Source organism: Talaromyces amestolkiae, assembly GCF_001896365.1.
Source record: "Talaromyces amestolkiae strain CIB chromosome Unknown scaffold6.1, whole genome shotgun sequence".
In the NCBI taxonomy this organism is placed as follows: domain Eukaryota; kingdom Fungi; phylum Ascomycota; class Eurotiomycetes; order Eurotiales; family Trichocomaceae; genus Talaromyces; species Talaromyces amestolkiae.
In genome coordinates, this window is record NW_024468042.1 from 372,605 (window position 1) to 393,860 (window position 21,256).

A 21,256-nucleotide genomic window follows, 5' to 3' on the forward strand; every position below is an offset into this window, starting at 1 on the left:
GTCACATACTTTCACCATGCACCGCTATTCCTTCCCCAGAGCACCAGTCGCGCATCCAGAAGCGACAGTTGGTGGCGCAGGAAAGCCCTATCGGTTCACTGTCCTGACCGATGGTCTTCTACGATATGAGTGGGCGGATGATGGGAGTTTTGAGGATCGAGCTTCTGTGTTGGCGATTAACCGCCGGCTACCCATCCCTGAATTTCGTGTGCTTGAGAGCGATACCAGTTTGCAGATCATCACCTCCCGATTTCACCTTACTTACGATAAAGAGAGCTTTACTCCTAGCGGTCTTAGTGCTGCCATCAAAGGCTTCTATGGGTGTCACAGCAGCACCTGGCGGTACGGCAACCCCCATAATACGCTCGGCGGCACGGCGCGAACCCTTGACGAGATCAACGGAAGAATCGATTTCGAGCCGGGTATTGTCGCTCGTCAAGGCTTCACAACATTAGATGATTCGAAATCTATGCTTTTTGACAAGAATGGATGGCTCGCTGTCCGTCAATCGGGGAATAATCGTGTGGATGGCTATCTATTTGCTTATGGGCATGATTACCGGGAGGCAGTCCGCGCATTCTATACCTTGTCGGGTCCTCAGCCACTGCTTCCACGCTGGGCGTTGGGAAATTGGTGGAGTCGGTATTACGCCTATAGTGCTGATGAATACCTGAAGTTGATGGACACGTTCCAGGAGAAAGGTATTCCGCTCTCCGTTGCCGTCTTGGATATGGACTGGCATATCGTGGATGAGGAATGCGTGGCTAAGTCAGGTGTTACTGGATGGACGGGATACACCTGGAATAAAAACCTGTTTCCTGATCCACCACAATTCCTATCTGAGCTGCACCGTCGAGGCTTGAAAACATCACTGAACGATCATCCAGCCGACGGAGTGCAGAGTTATGAAGAGCTTTATGAGAAGATGGCCACAGCATTGGGTCATGACAGCTCATTAAAAGATCCAATTTCGTTTGATATCACAAATCGCGCCTTTTGTGATGCCTACTTTGACATTCTACATCGGCACTTTGATGACCAGGGGACTGACCTCTGGTGGGTGGACTGGCAACAAGGCCCCCATTCCAGGATTGCGGGAATTGATCCTCTCTGGGTGTTGAATCACTTTCATTTCCTAGACAGCGCCCGAGAGGGTAAACGTCCATTGACTTTTTCGCGATACGCGGGACCTGGTAGCCATCGGTATCCAGTCGGGTTTTCAGGAGATACAGTCATCACTTGGGAGTCGCTTAACTTCCAGCCAGAATTTACGGCGACAGCATCGAACATTGGATTTGGATGGTGGAGCCATGATATCGGCGGGCATATGCACGGAGTGAGAGATGAGGAGTTGTTGATCCGCTGGGTGCAGTACGGAGTATTCTCGCCAATCCTGCGTCTGCATTCTTCCAATAATCAGTGGAACCTGAAGGAACCGTGGATGTTGGACGTTGGCTGCGAACGTATCATGACCGATTCCCTCCGTCTACGCCACCGGCTCATTCCCTACCTCTATACCATGAATGTTAGAGCGGCAAAAGAAGGATTACCACTCGTACAACCCATGTACTGGGAATACCCAGAGAGAGAAGAGGCATATCAGTTTGCTAATCAGTTCCTCTTTGGTTCGGAATTGCTCGTTGCCCCGATTACTGCGCCGCAGGATACAAAGGCACGTAGATCCCAGGTACGAGCATGGTTTCCACCAGGTCGTTATATCGATATTTTCACAGGCATGGCGTACGATGGAGACCGCGAGCTTTGGCTCAATCGGCCGCTCGCATCATACCCGGTGTTTGCGTGTGAAGGTGCCATTATTCCGCTGGATGGAGCATCAGAGCCTGCTAACGGCGGCAATGATCCAAGTGAACTTGAAGTCCTCATTGTCGTCGGAGCGGACGGCGATTTCGAACTTGTTGAGGATGATGGTCAGGGTGATCAAGACGGTCAAATTGCGTTGCGCCGAACAGCGATTTCTTTTCGTCAGGAAGCTGGGGAGATTCGTATTGGGCCTAGCACAATGACTACTCGTCAATGGAGTGTTCGGTTGCTAGGTTGCTCCTCCCTTCCGGAGCAAGTTCAAATTCTTGTCAATGATATAGAGAGCGCGAGCCAAACGGTAAAAGTCGACAATGGAACTTTGATCAAACTGGGTTCATTAGGATCCGAGACTACCATCGTGGTTAGACTTGGATCACGACCACAAGTTGATGTCCACTCGCCCACCGAGCCCATCATAAAGTTCCTCCGCGACGCACAAATTGAATTAGACCTGAAAGAGGAAATTTGGAAGATTGTTTCCAAGGAAAGTCCCGTAACAGTTCGCGTTGGACAATTGCAGGCGCTTGACCTTGATCGCTCTGTGCTATATCCCATTCTTGAAAGTTTACTAGCAGATTCTCGTTCGGCTTGTCTGTGATTCTCTTCGTGTTTTGAATTATCTTATCTGCTAAGTAAATAGTCGTCACCCAGATAGATCGTTCGTCGATTAATGGATATAGAGTTCATACTTGTTTCAGGATAGTTTCTCTCCTGAGTCCTCGACACCTGTCCTCTTAATAAACCTAAGGTATCGAACAAACAGGTCTATTTCTTTCTTTTGATTGCCCATCATAGTTTGGCCTGGCGGCGAAACGTGACATCCAGCGAAGAATTTCCGGCTAATGTTACCTAAAAGCGCCAATACTCAAGCCACTGAAGCCAGCCAATGGCCAATGCCGCAACGACTACCCCAACATTCGGCTGATCCAGACAGGAAAAAGAGCGAAATAAAGTGCGGAGGCAAACTGCGGCCCGTTGACTCGGAATTCTTCTTCCCCAGTCGTGTGCACAGTCACGTAAAGAAATTGAGCGAGAAATTCAGCGAAGAGTTCACCACAACGCGATGAAGCTTTTCACATGGCTTGGGTTACACAGCATGTCTATATAAGATGTCTGATTTATCCTACACAGGACTCATTCCAGTTTACAATCGCAGTCATTCCTCAGATTCATCTTTGCTTGATTCTTCTCTCCCTTATTGCATAACTTCGGGTGGCTGATTGTCATCATGGCAGACAAGGCCGTCCATGTCGAAGAAACAAAGATGTCGCCCACACAGGATGCGGATACCTTGGGTATCGACGATGAAATGCTTCTCATGATGTCGGAGCGTATCCCCGACTTTGCCGCAACAATGGCCAGCGCAAGACGGGCCTCCAAATTCGAGCATGGCCTCACCAACGGAGAAGCCTTCAAACTCTTTCCCAAAGCCATCATGTTTTCTTTCATCCTTTCACTCGCCATCATCATGGAAGGCTATGATACTTCCCTATTGGGCTCCTTCTATGCCTACCCGGTCTTTGCTCAGAGATTTGGGGTGCTTGCTGATAATGGCACTTATCAAGTCACTTCCCAGTGGCAGTCTGGCTTGCAAAACGGTACGCAGGTCGGTCAAATCATCGGCCTGATGTTTGCTGGTGTGATTGCGGACCGTTTCGGATACAAGAAGACAATGCTCGGTGCGCTTGTCTCCATGATTGGATTAATTTTCATACTTTTCTTTGCTCAGAATATCGGCATGCTTTTTGCTGGCGAGGTTCTTTGCGGTTTGCCCTGGGGCGCCTTTCAGACCTTGACCACCACATATGCGGCCGAAGTGAGCCCTCTTATCTTGAGACCCTACCTGACTACCTACGTCAACCTCTGTTGGGTCACAGGCCAGTTCATTTCAACCGGTGTGCTCCGCGGTCTTCTCGGTCGTAGCGACCAATGGGCCTGGCGCATCCCCTACGCGGTTCAGTGGATTTGGCCTGTCCCTATTATCATCGGCGTTCTTTTCGCCCCTGAATCTCCCTGGTGGCTTGTCCGCCATGGTCGACACGAAGACGCTATCCGCTCTCTCCGCGCATTAAGTTCCCCCAAACGTGAATCCATAGGCTACGACATGGACGACACCATTGCCATGATGGTAGTGACCAACACCCACGAAGAGCTCACTCGTAAAGGTGTATCATACTGGGACTGCCTCCGCGGCGTGAATCTGCGACGCACTGAAATTGTATGCTGCGTTTGGATGATCCAGGTGTTCTGCGGTGTCTGGTACGGTGGAAATGTTGTGTATTTCCTCCAGCAAGTTGGCTTCAGCTCTAATCAGTCATTCGATTTTGGACTCGGCACTAACGCCATTGGATGGCTGGGGACTGTTTGTTCATGGTTCATCATGCAGCGTGTCGGCCGTCGAACGCTCTACGTCGCTGGTCTAGCCATCATGTTTACGACGCTTTGCATTGTCGGTTTCATGGGCATCCCTCACTCATCAGCCGGGATCAGCTATGCATCTGCTGCCATGATGCTTATCTTTGTTTTCACCTACGATCTCACCGTTGGACCTGTTGGGTATTGTCTGGTCTCTGAAATTCCTTCCACTCGTCTTCGCATCAAGAGTGCCGTTCTTGCCCGCAACTCGTACAATATCGCCAGTATCATCGCCAATTTCCTCAATCCGCCTATCCTCAATCCAACTGCATGGAATCTCAGGGGCAAGGGTGGATTTATCTGGGCTGCTTTCTGTCTGTTGTCATTTCTGTGGTCGTTCTTCCGTCTACCTGAGCCCAAGGGACGTACTCCTGCAGAGCTTGATATCCTCTTTGAGCAGAAGGTCGGCGCTCGTAAATTCTCAGAGACACATGTTGAGCCTTTCCGCTCTAATACCTTTGCAATCACTACCGAAGATGCCGAGGGTAAGGAATGAAAGATGTGAAAGGTGAAAACAACCTTCATACCTACTCTGCAGCTTGAAGATCGACGTATGTAGTCAGAATCAATATATACTTGCTATCCTTCGTAACAGTTTAATTTCGAGGTTCAGAAGTTATCACGTACACTAGGCTTAGGCGTCTATTAGGTATTATACATTACATGTATGTGTCATATAAGCATACAACTGAGAATAAATGGAAGAAAAACGTAGAAACAAATACATGAGAGTTTATTCTCATAACAGAAATCAAAAATCGACCTGGTCGTAGGTAGTTTCTCTTTGAAACAGTCAAAGCGAGTATTATTACTGCATTTTTTGAGTTCGATCAAAGGCGCTGATTTGTTTCCTTTTCTCGATATCCCCTTCAGCAATCCATTTGCATGCCTCGATCATCTGGAGGATATTGACATATTGCTTGAAAAGCATGAAAAAGCCAGAGATATACAAAACTATCCGTGAAGTTGTAAAAGGTTCGAACTCGGGCCTATGTTTATATATGGTCAACATTTCGTTTATTGTAGTATGTTCCCCAATGACGTACCAGATATAGGAAGTTGCTTCTATTGGTTGAGTCTGTAATGAGAAGGATACGAGGTAAAGAGTGATGAAAAAGAGCTCATTGAACAAACAGACGGCAAAAAGCACAATCTACCGACATGTTAGCTTGACCTACAAGACAAATTCAACACCTGCATACCACATTAGAGTAATATATCCTCATCGCCCAGGGGCGATTCTCATTAATCTTTTTATGGCTTTGGTTGGCCGTTCCCATCGCCAACGTAGCATAAACATGCATAAAGTGACTTGAAAAGTCTAAACTGATTAGGCCCTGGAATAGGATACTCCATTTAGGATAAGCGATTGCTAGAAAGACCAAAAGACATGACGTAGTGCATCGATCAATGGTCATGTCAAGGACAGCTCCAAACTGCGTGGATTGGTTGAATTTTCGTGCTACCATGCCATCTACGGCGTCCAGGAGACAGGACACACTGTAAAGGAATGAACATGTTCGAGGATGAATTGGCATAAAATAAAGTGATGTGACAGCGAGGGCAATGCGTGCATATCCTAGAATGTTAGAATTCAAGGCCACCTCAATATCAGACATAAACTTACCGACAAGGTTTGGAATAAAGAGAAAGATATTTTCTGGGATCGTGGCCGGGCGAGCACGGTCTCTAACATTGGCTTGTATATCCATTCTATGTCCGCACTTTTACAAACAGTATCAACTGGATTAATTATCGCTGCTTCGATTGGACGATTAGGCATGAGAATGTCAAGATACATGAAAAGGAGCCTTTAGCTAGGACTTTTTATTCAAACTACAAGGTTACTTTGCTGCCTGGGGACATCCCTGTAATTTTCTTTGGTGCCCACTTGCCTTTGTTCCTTAGCCGGCGCTTCATGGTGGCACCTCGTTGGTCCAATTTCAAATTACTATTAGATTAACGTCTCATATCCAAGTACGGTGCAGTCTAAAATATCGGGACCTACTAGACAGCTTATGGACAACCCTTCGGGCTTCGGCAGAGTGCAGCAAGGAAAAACAGAGAAACCCGGATAACAAAGCACCAGAGGCGTAAGCGATTACATCTTCAATTTATGCTTGATTGGCTGTCAAAGAGGAAATTAAAAAATAAAAGCAAACAGCACTCGGAAACGGTGAATGCAGGGCATACATGCCTCGGTATAAATAGGGTTGGTGGCTCCGGTTAGGTGGAAACCATTTAATGTTGCCACAGTGTATCATCCGGCGCAAAGTTGCTTGCAATGATAGATGAAAGTAACAGAGTTTATTGAGGCCATGACACACGCCGAATTGCATGCTGATCAGTCTCTATAGTCGGACTTGTAATTGGACGTTCTGTCATGAGGGAGTTGACATCAATGTCCAGGGCGTAGATAATCTTGCTTCCACGTATGACCAAAAATACAGGAGCGAATTACACAAATCAGCACGCGTGTGATTGCATACACGATACTAGTTCCTGCTCAAATATCCTAGTATCTGCTCACTTGTTGACGGCTATTAGCGCCTGATTCCTCAGTATGATCTTCACACGGGCTAAATCCGCTATCTCAGAAGGAAAGGGTATGGGGTTCTCCCCCAACGACTTGGAATCTCAGCTAAATATTTGGAGTTAGTGCCGTTCTCTTATGGAACTCTAGATTGAAACCTAAAGTGAATGCCACATAGTATACGAGAAAGTGCTCACAGAAATCACATAGATCGCCCCTACGAATGACAGAGTCTCGCATTGGACAAATGACATATACACCGGTTTCTACTTCTGTCCGGAACAGCTGATTGCGAAGCAATTACAGGGCTATTTAGCAAGATTTTTTTGTATTTCAGATCACGACTACTCTCTCTTTGTCCAATCCCAGTTCAAGGCTCGTCTAGCCTCGTCTGAGTAACCAAAATCCGTAAGAAATCAGCACCTGACAGTAAAATCTGGAGGGAGTTCCTTTCCACAATTGTAGTAGTTCCAAGCCATAGAGTGTAAATACTTCACCGAATGGACGAATTTGTACATAGAGTTTGCGCGTTAGAAGCTGTGGCGTGGCTTCTACTGCAGCAACCTAGCCTAATTGATACAGCTGTTGGGATAAACATTCCAGAAGTTACAGAGTCAACCTCGTTCTGATTAGGCGAGGTACAGATTGAGTAGTCTAATTTTGCGGGGCAGATATCCGCGCCATGCCCTATATTATCCATCCAGCCTTGTCAGTTTTACATGACAAGCCAAGTGCCCAATGAGACAATCCTCCTTCTTTTGCGAATCAGAGACTACCCGATTGGCAGCTACGCTAATGCACGAATCACTGTAATTGCAGCGATTCATGCATTAGCACAGTCCTTCATCCCATGTTAATGGCGTGTTTGGCCCAACATACGCACAGACTTTCAAAAAATCTGAACGGATTTCTACATGAATCAAAGCTCGAGCTTGCTATCATTTGTGATTCGACACCAAACCGCATAGAGTATTCCCATCATTGAGTATAGGAACTACTGCGTAGGGGCGATACTAACATGATATCGTATCAGGTCGCCAACCCCAAGTAATACGTCACATTCGGCCTCACCAGGGTGTAAAAAGCATAATTACGATCTGAACAGTTGATATTGTCATGTCGCGTGTGCCATTTTTTATGTGGCAACCAATCGGCAACAAGGCTTCGAGGGTGGTTCGGTAACTGCCATCGATCGTATCTTTAGTAGCAAGTAACAGTGATGAAAGAGACTAAAAAATCTCAGCCCAGTTAGACAGCAGAGTTTAAAAAATAACATCAACCAMCCGAGCCAATATGGTCATGAAAATGAGCTAGTTCATAGAAAGGTTAAAATCATGTCAAATCTGACCCGGGGGCAGAGGCTAGAGTGATGAGTCCCGTGAAAAGAGTTGAGCATGCCCAGGTATAAAGTAGAACCTTCTCTGTCTCTTCTTACTTGTTTATCTTCGTTTCTCTATCCCGTTGCGCATGGCGTCAGCAGCCAGTCTTATATTCTCCAAGTCTGATTTACTTTCTAGCACGTTAATGTTAGTACTGTTATGTGCATTCAGAAATCAAAGCCTGATCATTTGTGAGCCTATAGCTACTTGAACCCCTCCTACAACATACATTACAATGACAAGAGTTGAAGGGACCGGCGTCGATTACTACATATGGAAGCAGTATGTTTCTCCTTCCTTTTGCTCCTGTCTCAATTTGTTGTCCGTACTTGTTTGCGATATTATAGGATTCCTCTCCTTCTATCGCTTCTGGCTTATACGCTTCTTTATATCTCACACCTATGGATGTCATTCATTTTTAAGGTACTCAGTGCTAAGTATATGCCAGATACCATGATGGTCCCAGCGCAAGCGGTCAGAAGCAGATATCTGGAACCCGAACGGCCGATTTGCAACACATAGGAACTTGGGTCGAGTCTAATTCCAAGATGCACGAAGAAAAACAGACACTAGCCGTCGATGGATCCGGGGCTTGCCGGGCACAAGGAGAATGTAACGCCGAGCTGTCTAAAGCTCATTATGATAAAAGCAGTACTCTTCACATGCTTGAAAGATATGTGAAGCAAGATGAGCACGAGGAACCATGGAAGCCTGGACAAAGTTGCTGTCACGGGTGATTATTTCTTTTCATTATTGAAGGACTCGTGAGAAGTGAATAATTGATTTACTCAAAAGTTGAGGACGGAATGAATGTAATTCTTGGAAAGACACCGGCTCTGAAAGATATTGTCAGCCTTTTCCTATACACAACCATTGTTGTTTTAGGGTCATGGTCGTGTCTTGATCTAGTCTTTCAGCATTTCGTCTAAATTATAGTATAGACTATAATTCACCTACTTTCATTGGAAAAAGAATAGAGCCATAATGAGAGTGAACTAAAGCTACAGAGAATGAATCACGTTATCTTATTTGTTACTCGGTTCTTCTTTGTCTATTTCAGAGTTCTCACAGCGTCCCGTTTATCTCTACATCTGCCAGTAAGTTTGGTGGGCATGATTGTAGTATATTTGCAGTTTTCGAACGGAATTCTGAAAATACCCATGTGAACCAGACTTCCCTCCTCCAGACATCCTTCGTAGTCGCTTCGCAGCAATGCTCCAAGTTCAGGATGTACCTATTCAACAAAGAAAAGGGGAGATAGGGAGAGATAGCGAAATTTACTACTTAGTTCCATGGCATGCAGATTACCGGTTTTAGATATAACTGTGCAATGGATATAGAGCCTTTAGAATACCTACCACAATTCTTGCCAGTGTTACGGGAAACAACTAGTCCTGAAGATATGGAAACTGGAGCTCCAAGGTTTTTGATTCCCTTTCGATAGTCAACCCTGAGAAGTGATTGGATAGATTTCAACAAGCGATGAAAGTTGATTTAGAAAATTCTTCGCTATATTGTAACTGTATATCATCAAATCTTAAAAACAAGTACAACATGCAAGGAACCCCGGGAGTAAATGTATCCATGTATCAGACTCCCCGCCGACTATTATTTCAAATCAGAAATAGCATCGCATCACATCTATATAAATTGTCACTCGTGATAGCAAAGTTAGGGCTAATCAGCGGACAAGTCACAAAATTGCCTATTTCGGCAATTAATCGTGGAACACAACGCCGCTGCATGCCATGTCTGGAGATTATATTATATGCTAAGCTTTCGACTTAAAATACTGCAAAGAAATATATATGGGTTTCGACAACTGGGAAAGTAATACGAAGTCAGATTGTTGAAATAAGGTATCTGGTCATCTTGGGATTATACCTTCTAGTTCTTATCAGATTGCGATATATATTAAAAGTTAAACCTGAAAAAATCACGAGCATTGATTTCTCAACGATCCAGAATATCTGGAAACAATGAGCTCAGCGTCCTAGACCCTGGTTAAATGTCATCTGCCATGTGTTGTTGTGGCTGGKGCCCGATATTCGGTGCTACAGTGGGTGAAGAAAGCCGTTCTCGCAAAGCATGACTTACACCTAGAGGAATTTGCGTTCTGTATATGATTAGGCAGTGTTTCTCTCACCTCCTTGTCATATTTTGAGCTTGCTGTCAAGGCTCTCTCTCTCCTGGAATGAAGAACGAATAGCCTTGTAATCTAGATTCTTCCAAATGTATGTGCATCGTTTGTTGCTGTATATCAAAATCTGTTTAAACGTATACAAGTCTAGTCTAGATCAGCAGATAACAGTAGTCCGCCAATCAAAACAACAAACTGCAAATCGTATTCCACCACGAACTTTTCCGTGGCTGACTGACCAACTGCTCCTGGTAGTCGGTTCGAAAGCTGATCGTTTTTCTTGGCTCAGGCCGTCGCGCATGACCATCGACTCCGTTCATGAGTGCATGGCGTCCTCCCGTGGGAGTTCCAGCGGGTTGTTTGGGCGTACAGATGCCACTGCATCCGCCAGATGCGGATATGAGTGAATATGCGGCGTATACACATCCGCCGTAGGCGAATCGGATCAGGGAATCGCCTGTCAAACTTCCAATGACGAAGACGTCCGGTGCGACTTCGAGGTCTTCCATGACTTTGTTGCGGAGCGTTTTGGCGGATATCATGCCGTCGGGTGACACGTTTGCGTCTTTCAAGATCTCGGCGCGGAGGGAAGAATCCAAGTAGTCGAGAGCGCCTCGTCGACCAACACCATAGACTAGCCCGCATACAGGACGGAATATTTTTGTGCCGTCTTCTAGGGCAAGCGTAACGATTGCATGATCCTCTTTGAGCTGCACATCTTCAACTACGCAATTCGGCTGTCCTTCGTAAATAGCATCCCAATTCCGACTCTCCAAAAACGAGGTTGACGCTAGTCGACGGGTTTTAGGTCTGTTTCCAGCGTGTGACGATGACAGGGCGGCGCGCTTCAACAATCTGTATATCCCCGCGTATTCTGGGTATGCTTGTTGATGGCAACTCTTTAATGGCGATGGCCGTCCATTCGGGTTCCACAGGAATGTATGCAGAATCGGCTGACCGGGTGGCGCTGATATGATCGCATCTGCAGCCGTGAAACCTGATCCTACCACCAACAGCGGATACTGACACGACGGATCACTTTTTGTAAGTTCAAGCAAAGGCGCAAGGACAGGCGGCGGTTGAATCAAATGCGAAAAGATTCCACTAGCCAGAACGAGGTGCTTGCACCGAATGCGATGGGATGGGATGTAAAACCCGCCGGGGACGCGATGTATGCCATCCACCAAAGTCTTATTGTGAAAAGCATCTGCAATGCCGGCCTGTGCAGGATACGCGCGCAAATACTCTGCCAATTCCCGTCGACTCGGTCTCGTAAAAGCCGCCAATTCCTTGCCTGTGGTTTTGCGATAGTGGTCGGTGAATGTGTACCCCGGTAGAGAGAGCATGCCGGCGTAACTCAACGTGCCAATGTCCCAGCTGATATGGATCGGATTATCCATAGCCCAGAGACCGCCTGGTTGTGGCGCATTGCCGACGACGATGTGCGGGACGGCGCGGTGCGGTTTGTGGTGCCATTGGAGGTTGGTGATTTCGCCGAGGTCGTCGACTTCGCCTTGCGGGCAAAGCAGGGTGTCGAGCAGGACGTTGATGGGTAGTGCCTGCGTGGAATACGATAGCGGCGACGCACCGAAATGGCAGGTGAGAGCGTCAAGGTCGGGGCGGAGGAGGCATGGCGAGCGGTTCAGTTTGGCGTGCAAAAGAGAGTCCGGATGCGGGGTGTCGGCGGCGTAGTATGGGATGTGGCCGTGCAGAATGTAGGACAGGATCATGGACGAGGGACCGTTGCCTTGAATATGAATTAGCAGGTAGTAAAGTAACGATACAATTGCGACATACCGACTATTACAGTGTCCGTGTCAATGTCGAAGTCGAAGTCACAGTCAGAGCCGACTGACGGCGGAGACATGGTGGAGGCCGGAATGATGCGACATGCACGGGGCTGTCATTACCTGCGCGGTCTAGTCGGACACCAAGACATAAAAATATTCATACTGTGTGAACGAGTGTAGAGCGATCGTGTGGGGAAAAAAGTGAAAGAGAAATAAAAATTTAAAAATATAGCATTTCAAAGCAGATGGAGACGTCGTCCCCAGCAGGGAAAGTCCGTGGAGAAAGCCAAACTCTGTCAGTAACCTTGGTCCTATCCACGTAGAAGTTGGTGAAAAAGTGGGCGTCTGCCTGCCATTAACTTTGCCACGGCTTTGGAGAGCCTCCATACATAGTACTAGTCATGATTAATCCGACGATGAAACGGGAATAGAGAATTTCCTCGGATTGGTTCAGATGCATTCATTCTTAGGGCTTAATTTTTCTTTTTCGGCAATGATGTCAATGCACGCTAGGCTCAGACCGGACCATTGCCGACAAAACTAGGTGTAAAAAAAATCAAAATCACATCTATTTTCAGACGATCAATCACGTCTGAAGAATAAAAATAACTACTTCAAGTTATCCAGATCGCTACCAGTGTATGCGATACCAAACTTGCGCAGCAAATTCTCCGCAGCAGTCTCGCCCGTCTTGAACGCGCCGTGGACGCACCCATTGGCAACGAGCGTGCAATGCTCCCCGGCAAACTGTAAGACACTGTCCTTGTGATTGTCCAGCGCATCTATCAGCAACGAGGGATTATCACCTACCTTGTCGGCCGAGTATGATCCAAAGCCCGCTAATGGATCCTGCGTCCAATGCGTGGTCTCAACACTGACCAGTCGTGGCAGAGCTTTGTACGGCTCTGTGCGCAGCAGCCGGAATAGTGGTTCGAAAAATTCATAGATTTCGCGAGTGTCCTTCATGGCTTCGACGCGTTGAGTCAGTGGCTCCGCAACTTGCACGCATAGTTCCTTACTGCCGGTCATAATCCACAGGTTGATAGTGACGGTGGAGTAATTCAAGATATTGTCCTTCTCGCCGGCCCCCATGCTGGAAATAGATTGCATGGAGGATGCAGAGGAGCTTTCAGAGTCGGTATCGGTCGGAGATGGATAGAACACGAACTGGTCATTGTCCTTTGACCAGAAGAGCTCACTAAATTCAAAGAATATTTTCCCTAGAGCCCCGTAGCTGAATTTGGATATACCCTCTTGGATATCGCTCGGCAACGGCGGGTTGAAAGAAATAAGGTTATGGTGATATACACCCAAGGGGACAGTCATGACGACTGCGTCACCTTCGATAATACCGACGTTTCCAGCGGAATCAGTGTAATGGACGATTGCGAGCTCTTGGCCGCCTTCCCCCTTCCACTCAACGTGTTGGACTTGGTGGTCGAGCCGGATGATCTCCGGGTCATCTCTCAGCGACTTGGCAGTCCAGTCAACAATGAGATCGTAACCACCTTTCATGTAAAGGTTGCGCTCTGTAATAAAATAGGACAGGTGCTTGGAAGACGCAAGATCAGTACTTGTGCCAATCCACAATTCGACCTCGCGGACGGCCTGCGGAGCCCAGCAGCGCTCATCGTCAGTGATGAGCTTGTGTTGCAGGACAAACTCCTTTACAAACTCGTCAACCGAACGATCCTCTGCGTCCGGATGAGTCTCGTAATACCACTCGCAGTAATCGGCGAATTCATCGGCGACCTTCTTCGCTTTGAATTGAGATCCGGCTCGGCCTTCGCGAGTAAAGTACAACGGGACGCCGTCGTCGTAATAGTATGGGATGCCTAGATGAGGAACGAGGTTCACCAGACTGTTTTGCGACGTTTCGTGCATCCATGCGGCGCCTTTTAATGATTAGCTAGTTCTTACTTCGATCTCTCCGAGACGTAACTAAATACTATCGAATGATAATCGTACCGATATCTCGCACGCGCCCTCCAGTCCTACTGGTAAGAATTCTCCCCCCGATTCGATCACGAGCTTCCACCACAACCACCTCACAGCCATGGCCGCGCAGGATGGCCGCTGCTCGCAGCCCCGAAATCCCCGCTCCCACCACAATCACCTTTTTGTGCTCCGACCTATCTGCGCCGTGTGCTTCTTCGTCGGGTGCAACAGACTCTGTAAGAGTTGTCGCCGTTTCGAAGCGCGCAGCCAGGCCGGAGCAACAATTACTCGGTTCTAAGGAACTATTTCCCGTGATGGCGGAAGTGAGGTGATATGATTGAGCCATTCTGAGTTGACAAGTGGACATTCGTATACGAATTGGATTGGTGGATGGATAAGCAGACACTGGATGTCAAAATTGTCGATGGTAACAATGATGAATGGGTAGGAGCCGTAGACATAAGAAATAAATACCTACTAGGCTACTAAGTACTACAGGAGTCTGCACGGCGGAGTGCAACAATACCTTTTTTGGCCTACATCCGGTGACAGATGCGCATTTGACGCTAACAACGCTATAAGTCTTGATTGAAATTAAGTTGTCGGTCTGTTGCTATTCCGGCTAGCTCAGTGGCACATACGCGTGGACAATCTATGTCACTTGAGCAATCTGATCGGACTGCCCCGTTTCGCATCCACTCCTTATCACTTCCTCAGAAAGCTCCTGTGTTGTACCTGCTTCCTCCAGCCTAGTGCCCTCTGCGACATACCACGCTAAATGTTGCTAAATCATGGGGCGACGTAGTCTTCAAGACAGAGATAAGACTTTTGGGTATGGTATCTCCCCGACTGATCTGTCGTCTCGCACCCATTGGATAGACTCGCCGAGAGGGTGAGCCTTTCTGCGTTCTATGTACCTAGGTGTATGCGTATCGTCGCGATGTCTATGCTTATCTCGTGCGGAGTCAGGACCGTTGCCGGAATGTCAGACACTGACGGCTTTGGTTGGAGGATTAATTGCCTTCTACGATTTAACTACTTTGTGATATGAGCTATCAATACCAGCTCGGACGAGCGACATCGACAATGTCCTGATAAGCCTCTCCGAGTCAAGTATCTATCGCGATTCATCCACTAGCTTGGGAGCTCGTGACGACATCCTTGGAGAAGATGTTATAAATCCCGCCGGTCGAACGCACCCGAACAAGCGTGGCATCAAAGACTGATGGATCCAAGACAGAACATCACGATGGACGACCTCCAACTTAATGGGACTGAGCTGATTTCTTCAAACGCAGAGATAACTCTGATCCCCACACCGACCGACTCTCCAGAAGACCCGCTCAACTGGAGCCCAGCGAGGCGATACTGGCATGCATTTCTGATTCTGCTCATTGTCGCCTTTACCGCTGCTACTTCGAACGATGCTGGCACAGCTGGGAATGGTATGAATGCCGAACTGGGCATCTCCTGGGACTCGATCAACGTTGCGGCTGGKGTACTTTTCGTGGGTATTGGGTACTGCACGTTGCTGCTGGGCCCAGCCCCGTTTTTGTATGGTCGACGCATCTCGTATTTGATATGCTTGGTTTTTTCGATAGTCGGGTCTGTATGGCTCGCCCGCGTGCAGACCACACAGGACAGCATCTGGAACCAGCTGTTTGTGGGCGCATCTGAATCTTGCGCAGAGGCAATGGCGCAACTGTCCCTGTCTGATCTTTTCTACCAGCATCGACGTGGACTTGTGCTGGGCTTGTACGTTCTTGCGGTCAGTATTGGCACATTCACAGGGCCCCTGGTTGCAGGGTTCATCACCGACAGCTCTGTCCTAGGATGGAGATGGGTTGGATGGCTAGCTGCTATCATCTCAGGTGCCATGCTGATTCTCTTTTATTTTGGTCTGGAGGAAACATCATTCGACCGAAAACATACCATCCAGGGGCTTGAAGTCCCTCGAAGTCAGCCTCAACTCGACAAAGCCGATTCTGCTTCCAATGAAAAGACCCCGACGAATCTGCATTCAACATCTCCAGCAGTTACGCTGGACGGAGAATTCGGCGGCGGTATGAAAGGAAAGTCCTATCTCCAACGCATCGCCTTAATAACACCCTCCCCAACGTTGATCGGCACCGGCTTCAAACAATACCTCCGGCGTCTGTGGCTGATACTTCGCGTTTTTGCATTTCCAGCCGTCCTGTATTCAGGACTCCAGTGGGGCGCACAGGATGCATGGCTGACCTTCTACCTCACCGTCGAAGAGGATAACTGGTACGATGCGCCGTGGTACTACACCGATGCTGCAGTCGGGATCATGAATGTGCCGACCTTGATAGGGGCATTGATCGGCTGTATATATGGCGGCTGGTTCTCCGACTATTTTGTGCTGTGGATGGCGCGCCGAAACAACAACATTTTTGAGGCCGAGCAGCGTCTCTGGCTCATGTTCCCCGTTGCACTGATTGCGCCCGCGGGACTGATGCTTTTCGGCATTGGCTCAGACAGAGGCTGGTCTTGGCCCTGGCCCTACGTTGGGTTGGGGTTCATCGGCTTCGGTTGGGGCTGCGCGGGAGATTTGAGCATGGCGTATCTCATGGATGCGTATCCGGACATGGTGCTGGAAGGTATGGTGGGCGTGTCGGTTATCAACAACACCATCGGATGCATCTTTACATTTTCTGCTCAATACTGGATTGATGCGCAGAGCCTGTCGTTGGTGTTTGTGGAGATTGGCGTTTTGAGCTTTGTGTGTATCATGACTACTGCCCCGATGATTTACTGGGGTAAAAACTGTCGGAGATGGACTCAGAAGAGATATCAGGCGTTTGTTGAGATGCGTGATGGACAATTTTGACCTTTTTGTCAAGGCAAGAGTATGCAGAAATAGTTCCCTAGTTATTGATAATTCGATTGGATATTTGGAATAAATAAACAATATATGCCGGATGATCAAACTGGCGGGTTAATAAACCAAGTAGAGCTTGGCACGAATTTAGCCGCGGTCAATGTGTACGACTTCTTAGCTTCCTCCGACAACACAACTGCACTAAACAACAAAACCGCGACCTCTATCCCTTGACCTTCTCGAGGTCGTTGGTGCTGTATTCGACCTCAATAACCAGCGACAGACGAATGTCCCTCACCATGCTCTCGGTGGGCGGCCCGTAAATTAACTATCAAGTCATGTACCATCTGGCCAAGTCGCTGTATCTATACGCAACCAGCAAGGAGGGTGCGTCTCCTTCTATTTTACTAATAAATATACACTCTAGTCGTCCTTACTGACAAATTCGAGAACAGAGTATTCAGTCCTCCTCCTCGGCCTCGACAACGCCGGCAAAACAACGCTGCTCTCACAAATCAAAGCCCTCTACCTCCCTCAACCAGACGGTCAGCCACAAAACATCGGTCGCACAGTGCCCACAGTCGGCCAAAATGTCGCTACCATTCCACTGCAGGACATGTATCTGAAGATCTGGGACGTGGGCGGACAAACTACTATGCGCGGATTGTGGCAGAGTTACTACTCGAGCTGCCACGCCATCATCTTCGTAGTCGATAGCACGGATGTCGGCGAGGGACTAGAAGATTTCACGTCTGGCGCGGCAGTTTCGACGACGGAAAGAGGTGAGCAGGCGCATATGGGACGATTGGGCGAGTGTAAGCAAGTGCTGGAGTCGGTGTTGCAGAATGCGGATGTGGCTGGGGTGCCGATTCTGGTGTTGGCGAACAAGCAGGACCGCGAGGATTGTGTGGAGGTTGTGCGTATTAAGGAAGGGTTTGTGAGGCAGGTTTTTGAGGGAGAGAAGGGCGCTGGGGTCAGAGATAGTAGGGTGTTGCCTGTGAGTGCGCTATTGGGCACGGGGGTACGTGAGGCGGTGGAGTGGGTGCAGAGTAGGGTCAAGTGGAATAAGGAGGGGAGACCGCCGGTGATGCGGTGATTACGATTACTTTATTGATGATGATGTTGTTGATTGATTGATTGTATTGTTTTGGATGTACTTGAGATACCACATGTATTAGAACGATTATTAGACCATTTGCATGAGACAGGAGTGTATATTAAAGTATGTATGAACTGTCAAGATGGTCGAAATACCTAGGTAATCGCTGCAAGACAAATGCGTTGATAGTTCTTGTCCATGGTAAGTACATACGAGATAATTGATAGACCTCTAGCAACCCGTCTGGCGACATCAACTGGTTGAGAATGACATTATGCCAATCCAGAGCATGCCTTATTCTAGCAGGATTTTTAATCACTCAGCTGCTAATAATTGAGCAGAGAATACGAACAGAAAGAGAAAAAAAGATGAAATCAGTACACCTCAGTTTGACGTCATGTATACCACATCTTAGGGCTAATTTCTTATATAATTTGCCATTCGCCATACCGACCGCCATTTAATTATTACGTTGACTCTTGATTACTTTTAAATACTATCGAATACTATCGAAACGTTCATACTTCGGATTGCAAAACCATCAAAATGTCTACTCCAAACAATCAGGCCATCGACGCCGTGGGTACCCAGCCCTTCCATCCCCACCGTCCTGCCCAACACGCTCATCGCGAGAAATGGGTATAACATCTTTCTATCTGATTTCAATAGGATACCGGCTGACTAGATTCGAAGCACCATCCCGGCATCAAAGTCAGTGAAGCCGACAAAGCCCCCGAGTTCCACGCCAAAACCCTCCCGCCCGGCACCGCACCAGCAGGAAGCTCCTACCAACCAAACCCCATCAACGAAGTGCCCGGCCAAGCCAACAACGAGGACACTCTGCGCGGCCACGGCAAGGAGCGGACTTACACAAACCCTCTCGACACGTTGCCCGGCGCTACATCCAAGGATGTGCATATAAACAATGCCTTCTCAAGGCCCATGATTGGACAGACTAGCAACGAACTGCGTCATGATGGTAAACACAGACGTAAGCATTATGGTTCAGGCTTGGAAGGCGTGGGCGCAACTGCCCCCCCAAAGCATACTGCACGCTCAATTGGGGATTCACAAAAGGTTGATCCCAGATATAATCCTAGTCAGAGGGCGTTGGATCGTGAGGAGGCCAAGCCAGGTACGCGTAGTACTAAGGGTGCTCTCGGGGCGGAGGATTTGCCCCCTCAGTCGGCGGAGAGTGTTGCCAGTGAGCGGCGTTAAATAGTTGATTTGATGATTGTATGTACGATAGCTGAGTATTGACCATCTGCTATTCGAGTTGTGTTACTGTCGTAGCTATCCAGCCCTGAAAACAACGGGTATCATTCGCAAAAAACAAAAGGAGCAAAGAGAAATCAACCACTAGCTCGCAGTCGATCTCTTGTACTTCTCGTCAAATTTCCCTTCGTAGCTGCAGCGGCATCCGGATGCGGCACTTGTTTTTTGGGCCAACTACGCGCAATATCGATATTGGCCCGAGGCCAGAGCATTTCCAAAAACACAAACAACAGGTAATCAATTACAACGCACATGCAGAACAGTTTACCGGCCCAGATACCACATCCGTAGTATCTTTTCAACCGGTCAATCAGCGCAAAGCTGCGAGTGCGACCGCGAACGGCGTCCCAGCCTGCGTCTGGATAATGTCCGTAGAATTCGAGTTCGCTGATGGCACCAGATATTCCGTTGTAGACCCGTTCAGTTCGGCGCGCAACGTCAGTCCAGGAATACATCATCTTCACCTGGTCGTGAAATCGCTCCGTGCGCACTTTATTTGATCGAAGTGCTGCAATGGCTTTACCGGTAGCCTGGACGAGATCGTCTTCCTCTGGTTTGGCAAACGTTGTCATGTGCTGTGGCAGTACCTCCGGTATACCTCCAACACGTGTACACACAACATATAAACCGCAACTCGCAGCTTCGACCAGCACAGTTCCAAACGCTTCTGTCAAACTGGGATGGAGGTATATATCTCCCTGGACCATCACGTCTCGCACTTCCTCGTGTCGTACAGGGCCCAACATTGCGACCTTGTCTTGTAACATGTTTCGTTCCAACATTTGTTCTAGATCAATGGCCTTCGGACCTGATCCGCCAATGATAAAACGCACATTCGGGTGCGATTTGAGTATTCGTGGTATCGCTGCGATCAGCAAATCTATACCTTTATTGTAGAAGAGTCGTGAAATCACGACAATCGTGATTGTATCATTCGGTCCGATAATTCGCGGAGCTGGCCGAGACGCTTGACCCGCGATGCTGTCTGTGGTCGGATAAGAGAGAGGGCGGAAGTTTTCAGCGACGACCGCATTGGGTATGACGGATACCATCAGCGGATCCAGCGACGCTCGTAAAACCGTATTTTCCTTGCTACTTCCTGTCAACACTTGTTTTTTTTTTTTGCAATAAGGAACAACGACATACCAGGTGTGACTGACACAGACAACATGGTCCACGTCACTAAGAATAAATTTCAACAGCTTATTCGTAAGAATCGACCCTGCGTCCGCAAACCCGAACAACGAATGATCCGTGAAGACGGTACGTAATCCCATCGTACGCGCATGCAATATAGCCTCGCAGCAGAAACTACTCAAACTGGCATGACCGTGGACAATCTGAATCTGTTCGCGAACGATGATGTTGCGGAATATGGGGAAGAACGAGAATAGCGTTGGCATCGTGGCCTCGCGGTAGATGACGAGGAAAGGAACATGGTAGACTTTGAGACCGTTGGTGAGGTAGCGTACTCCAGTGCGGCCTTTGTAGGCGTGAGTTATGATGATGACTTTGTGGCCGCGGTCGATGAGTTTCTGTTGTCGTCAGTTGATTCGAGTCGTAGGTAGCGGATGAATTACCGTTGACAGTTGATAGATGTGACTTTCAACTCCACCTGTCGTAAGGTCAGATACATCCCTCGGTTGTTTTCTCATTCGGTGACATACCTGGCTGTGGAAAGAAGAAGTCGCTGACCATACTGTACGACTGTTAGCGCAGCTCCTGAAGCTATACAGTGGATACAACTCACGCAATATTGTAAGGCATATTGAACAAATTCCAACCTGGCTTGCTCTACGAGCGCGCCGGTTTGGGTACTCAATTAGATCATCTCCGCAGTTATTCAAATACTAGTGAGCCTGATAAACAAGCATGCAAGTCAATTGCAAAGGGCAATCTCGTGTGTCAGTTAGGCAGAACCAATCAGGGATGATGCAAGGAAGGCCGACACCAAAGGCGGCATGTAGAGCGGTGAATATTGTTCCGGCAATATATCTTTTTCTTGTGGTCGTCGCAAATAATTT

The 21,256-nt window shown here is 47.9% G+C and overlaps 8 protein-coding genes across 8 annotated transcripts; 5 read left to right on the forward strand and 3 right to left on the reverse strand.

The window, feature by feature from the left end:
• Positions 1–16: 16 nt before the first annotated feature.
• On the forward strand, positions 17–2,419 carry BHQ10_003723 (uncharacterized protein; the record flags this gene model as incomplete). Its single annotated transcript, XM_040876011.1, has 1 exon — positions 17–2,419. The coding sequence occupies one exon, from the start codon at positions 17–19 to the stop codon at positions 2,417–2,419; it is 2,403 nt and encodes an 800-aa protein (XP_040732227.1).
• A 630-nt stretch (positions 2,420–3,049) lies between these two features.
• BHQ10_003724 (uncharacterized protein) lies at positions 3,050–4,732 on the forward strand (the record flags this gene model as incomplete). The annotated part of the gene is made up of 1 exon (XM_040876012.1): positions 3,050–4,732. The coding sequence occupies one exon, from the start codon at positions 3,050–3,052 to the stop codon at positions 4,730–4,732; it is 1,683 nt and encodes a 560-aa protein (XP_040732228.1).
• Positions 4,733–10,470: 5,738 nt separating this feature from the next.
• BHQ10_003725 (uncharacterized protein) lies at positions 10,471–12,155 on the reverse strand (the record flags this gene model as incomplete). The annotated part of the gene is made up of 2 exons (XM_040876013.1): positions 10,471–12,035; positions 12,086–12,155. The coding sequence occupies 2 exons, from the start codon at positions 12,153–12,155 to the stop codon at positions 10,471–10,473; spliced, it is 1,635 nt and encodes a 544-aa protein (XP_040732229.1).
• Positions 12,156–12,687: 532 nt separating this feature from the next.
• BHQ10_003726 (uncharacterized protein) lies at positions 12,688–14,362 on the reverse strand (the record flags this gene model as incomplete). Its single annotated transcript, XM_040876014.1, has 2 exons — positions 12,688–13,973; positions 14,047–14,362. The coding sequence occupies 2 exons, from the start codon at positions 14,360–14,362 to the stop codon at positions 12,688–12,690; spliced, it is 1,602 nt and encodes a 533-aa protein (XP_040732230.1).
• Positions 14,363–15,265: 903 nt separating this feature from the next.
• Positions 15,266–16,867, forward strand: BHQ10_003727 (uncharacterized protein; the record flags this gene model as incomplete). The annotated part of the gene is made up of 1 exon (XM_040876015.1): positions 15,266–16,867. The coding sequence occupies one exon, from the start codon at positions 15,266–15,268 to the stop codon at positions 16,865–16,867; it is 1,602 nt and encodes a 533-aa protein (XP_040732231.1).
• A 329-nt stretch (positions 16,868–17,196) lies between these two features.
• Positions 17,197–17,954, forward strand: BHQ10_003728 (uncharacterized protein; the record flags this gene model as incomplete). The annotated part of the gene is made up of 2 exons (XM_040876016.1): positions 17,197–17,245; positions 17,314–17,954. The coding sequence occupies 2 exons, from the start codon at positions 17,197–17,199 to the stop codon at positions 17,952–17,954; spliced, it is 690 nt and encodes a 229-aa protein (XP_040732232.1).
• A 549-nt stretch (positions 17,955–18,503) lies between these two features.
• On the forward strand, positions 18,504–19,175 carry BHQ10_003729 (uncharacterized protein; the record flags this gene model as incomplete). Its single annotated transcript, XM_040876017.1, has 2 exons — positions 18,504–18,596; positions 18,651–19,175. 2 exons carry the CDS (start codon positions 18,504–18,506, stop codon positions 19,173–19,175), a joined length of 618 nt encoding a protein of 205 aa, XP_040732233.1.
• A 134-nt stretch (positions 19,176–19,309) lies between these two features.
• Positions 19,310–20,999, reverse strand: BHQ10_003730 (uncharacterized protein; the record flags this gene model as incomplete). The annotated part of the gene is made up of 5 exons (XM_040876019.1): positions 19,310–20,324; positions 20,379–20,767; positions 20,813–20,847; positions 20,900–20,931; positions 20,983–20,999. The coding sequence occupies 5 exons, from the start codon at positions 20,997–20,999 to the stop codon at positions 19,310–19,312; spliced, it is 1,488 nt and encodes a 495-aa protein (XP_040732234.1).
• Positions 21,000–21,256: the final 257 nt, after the last annotated feature.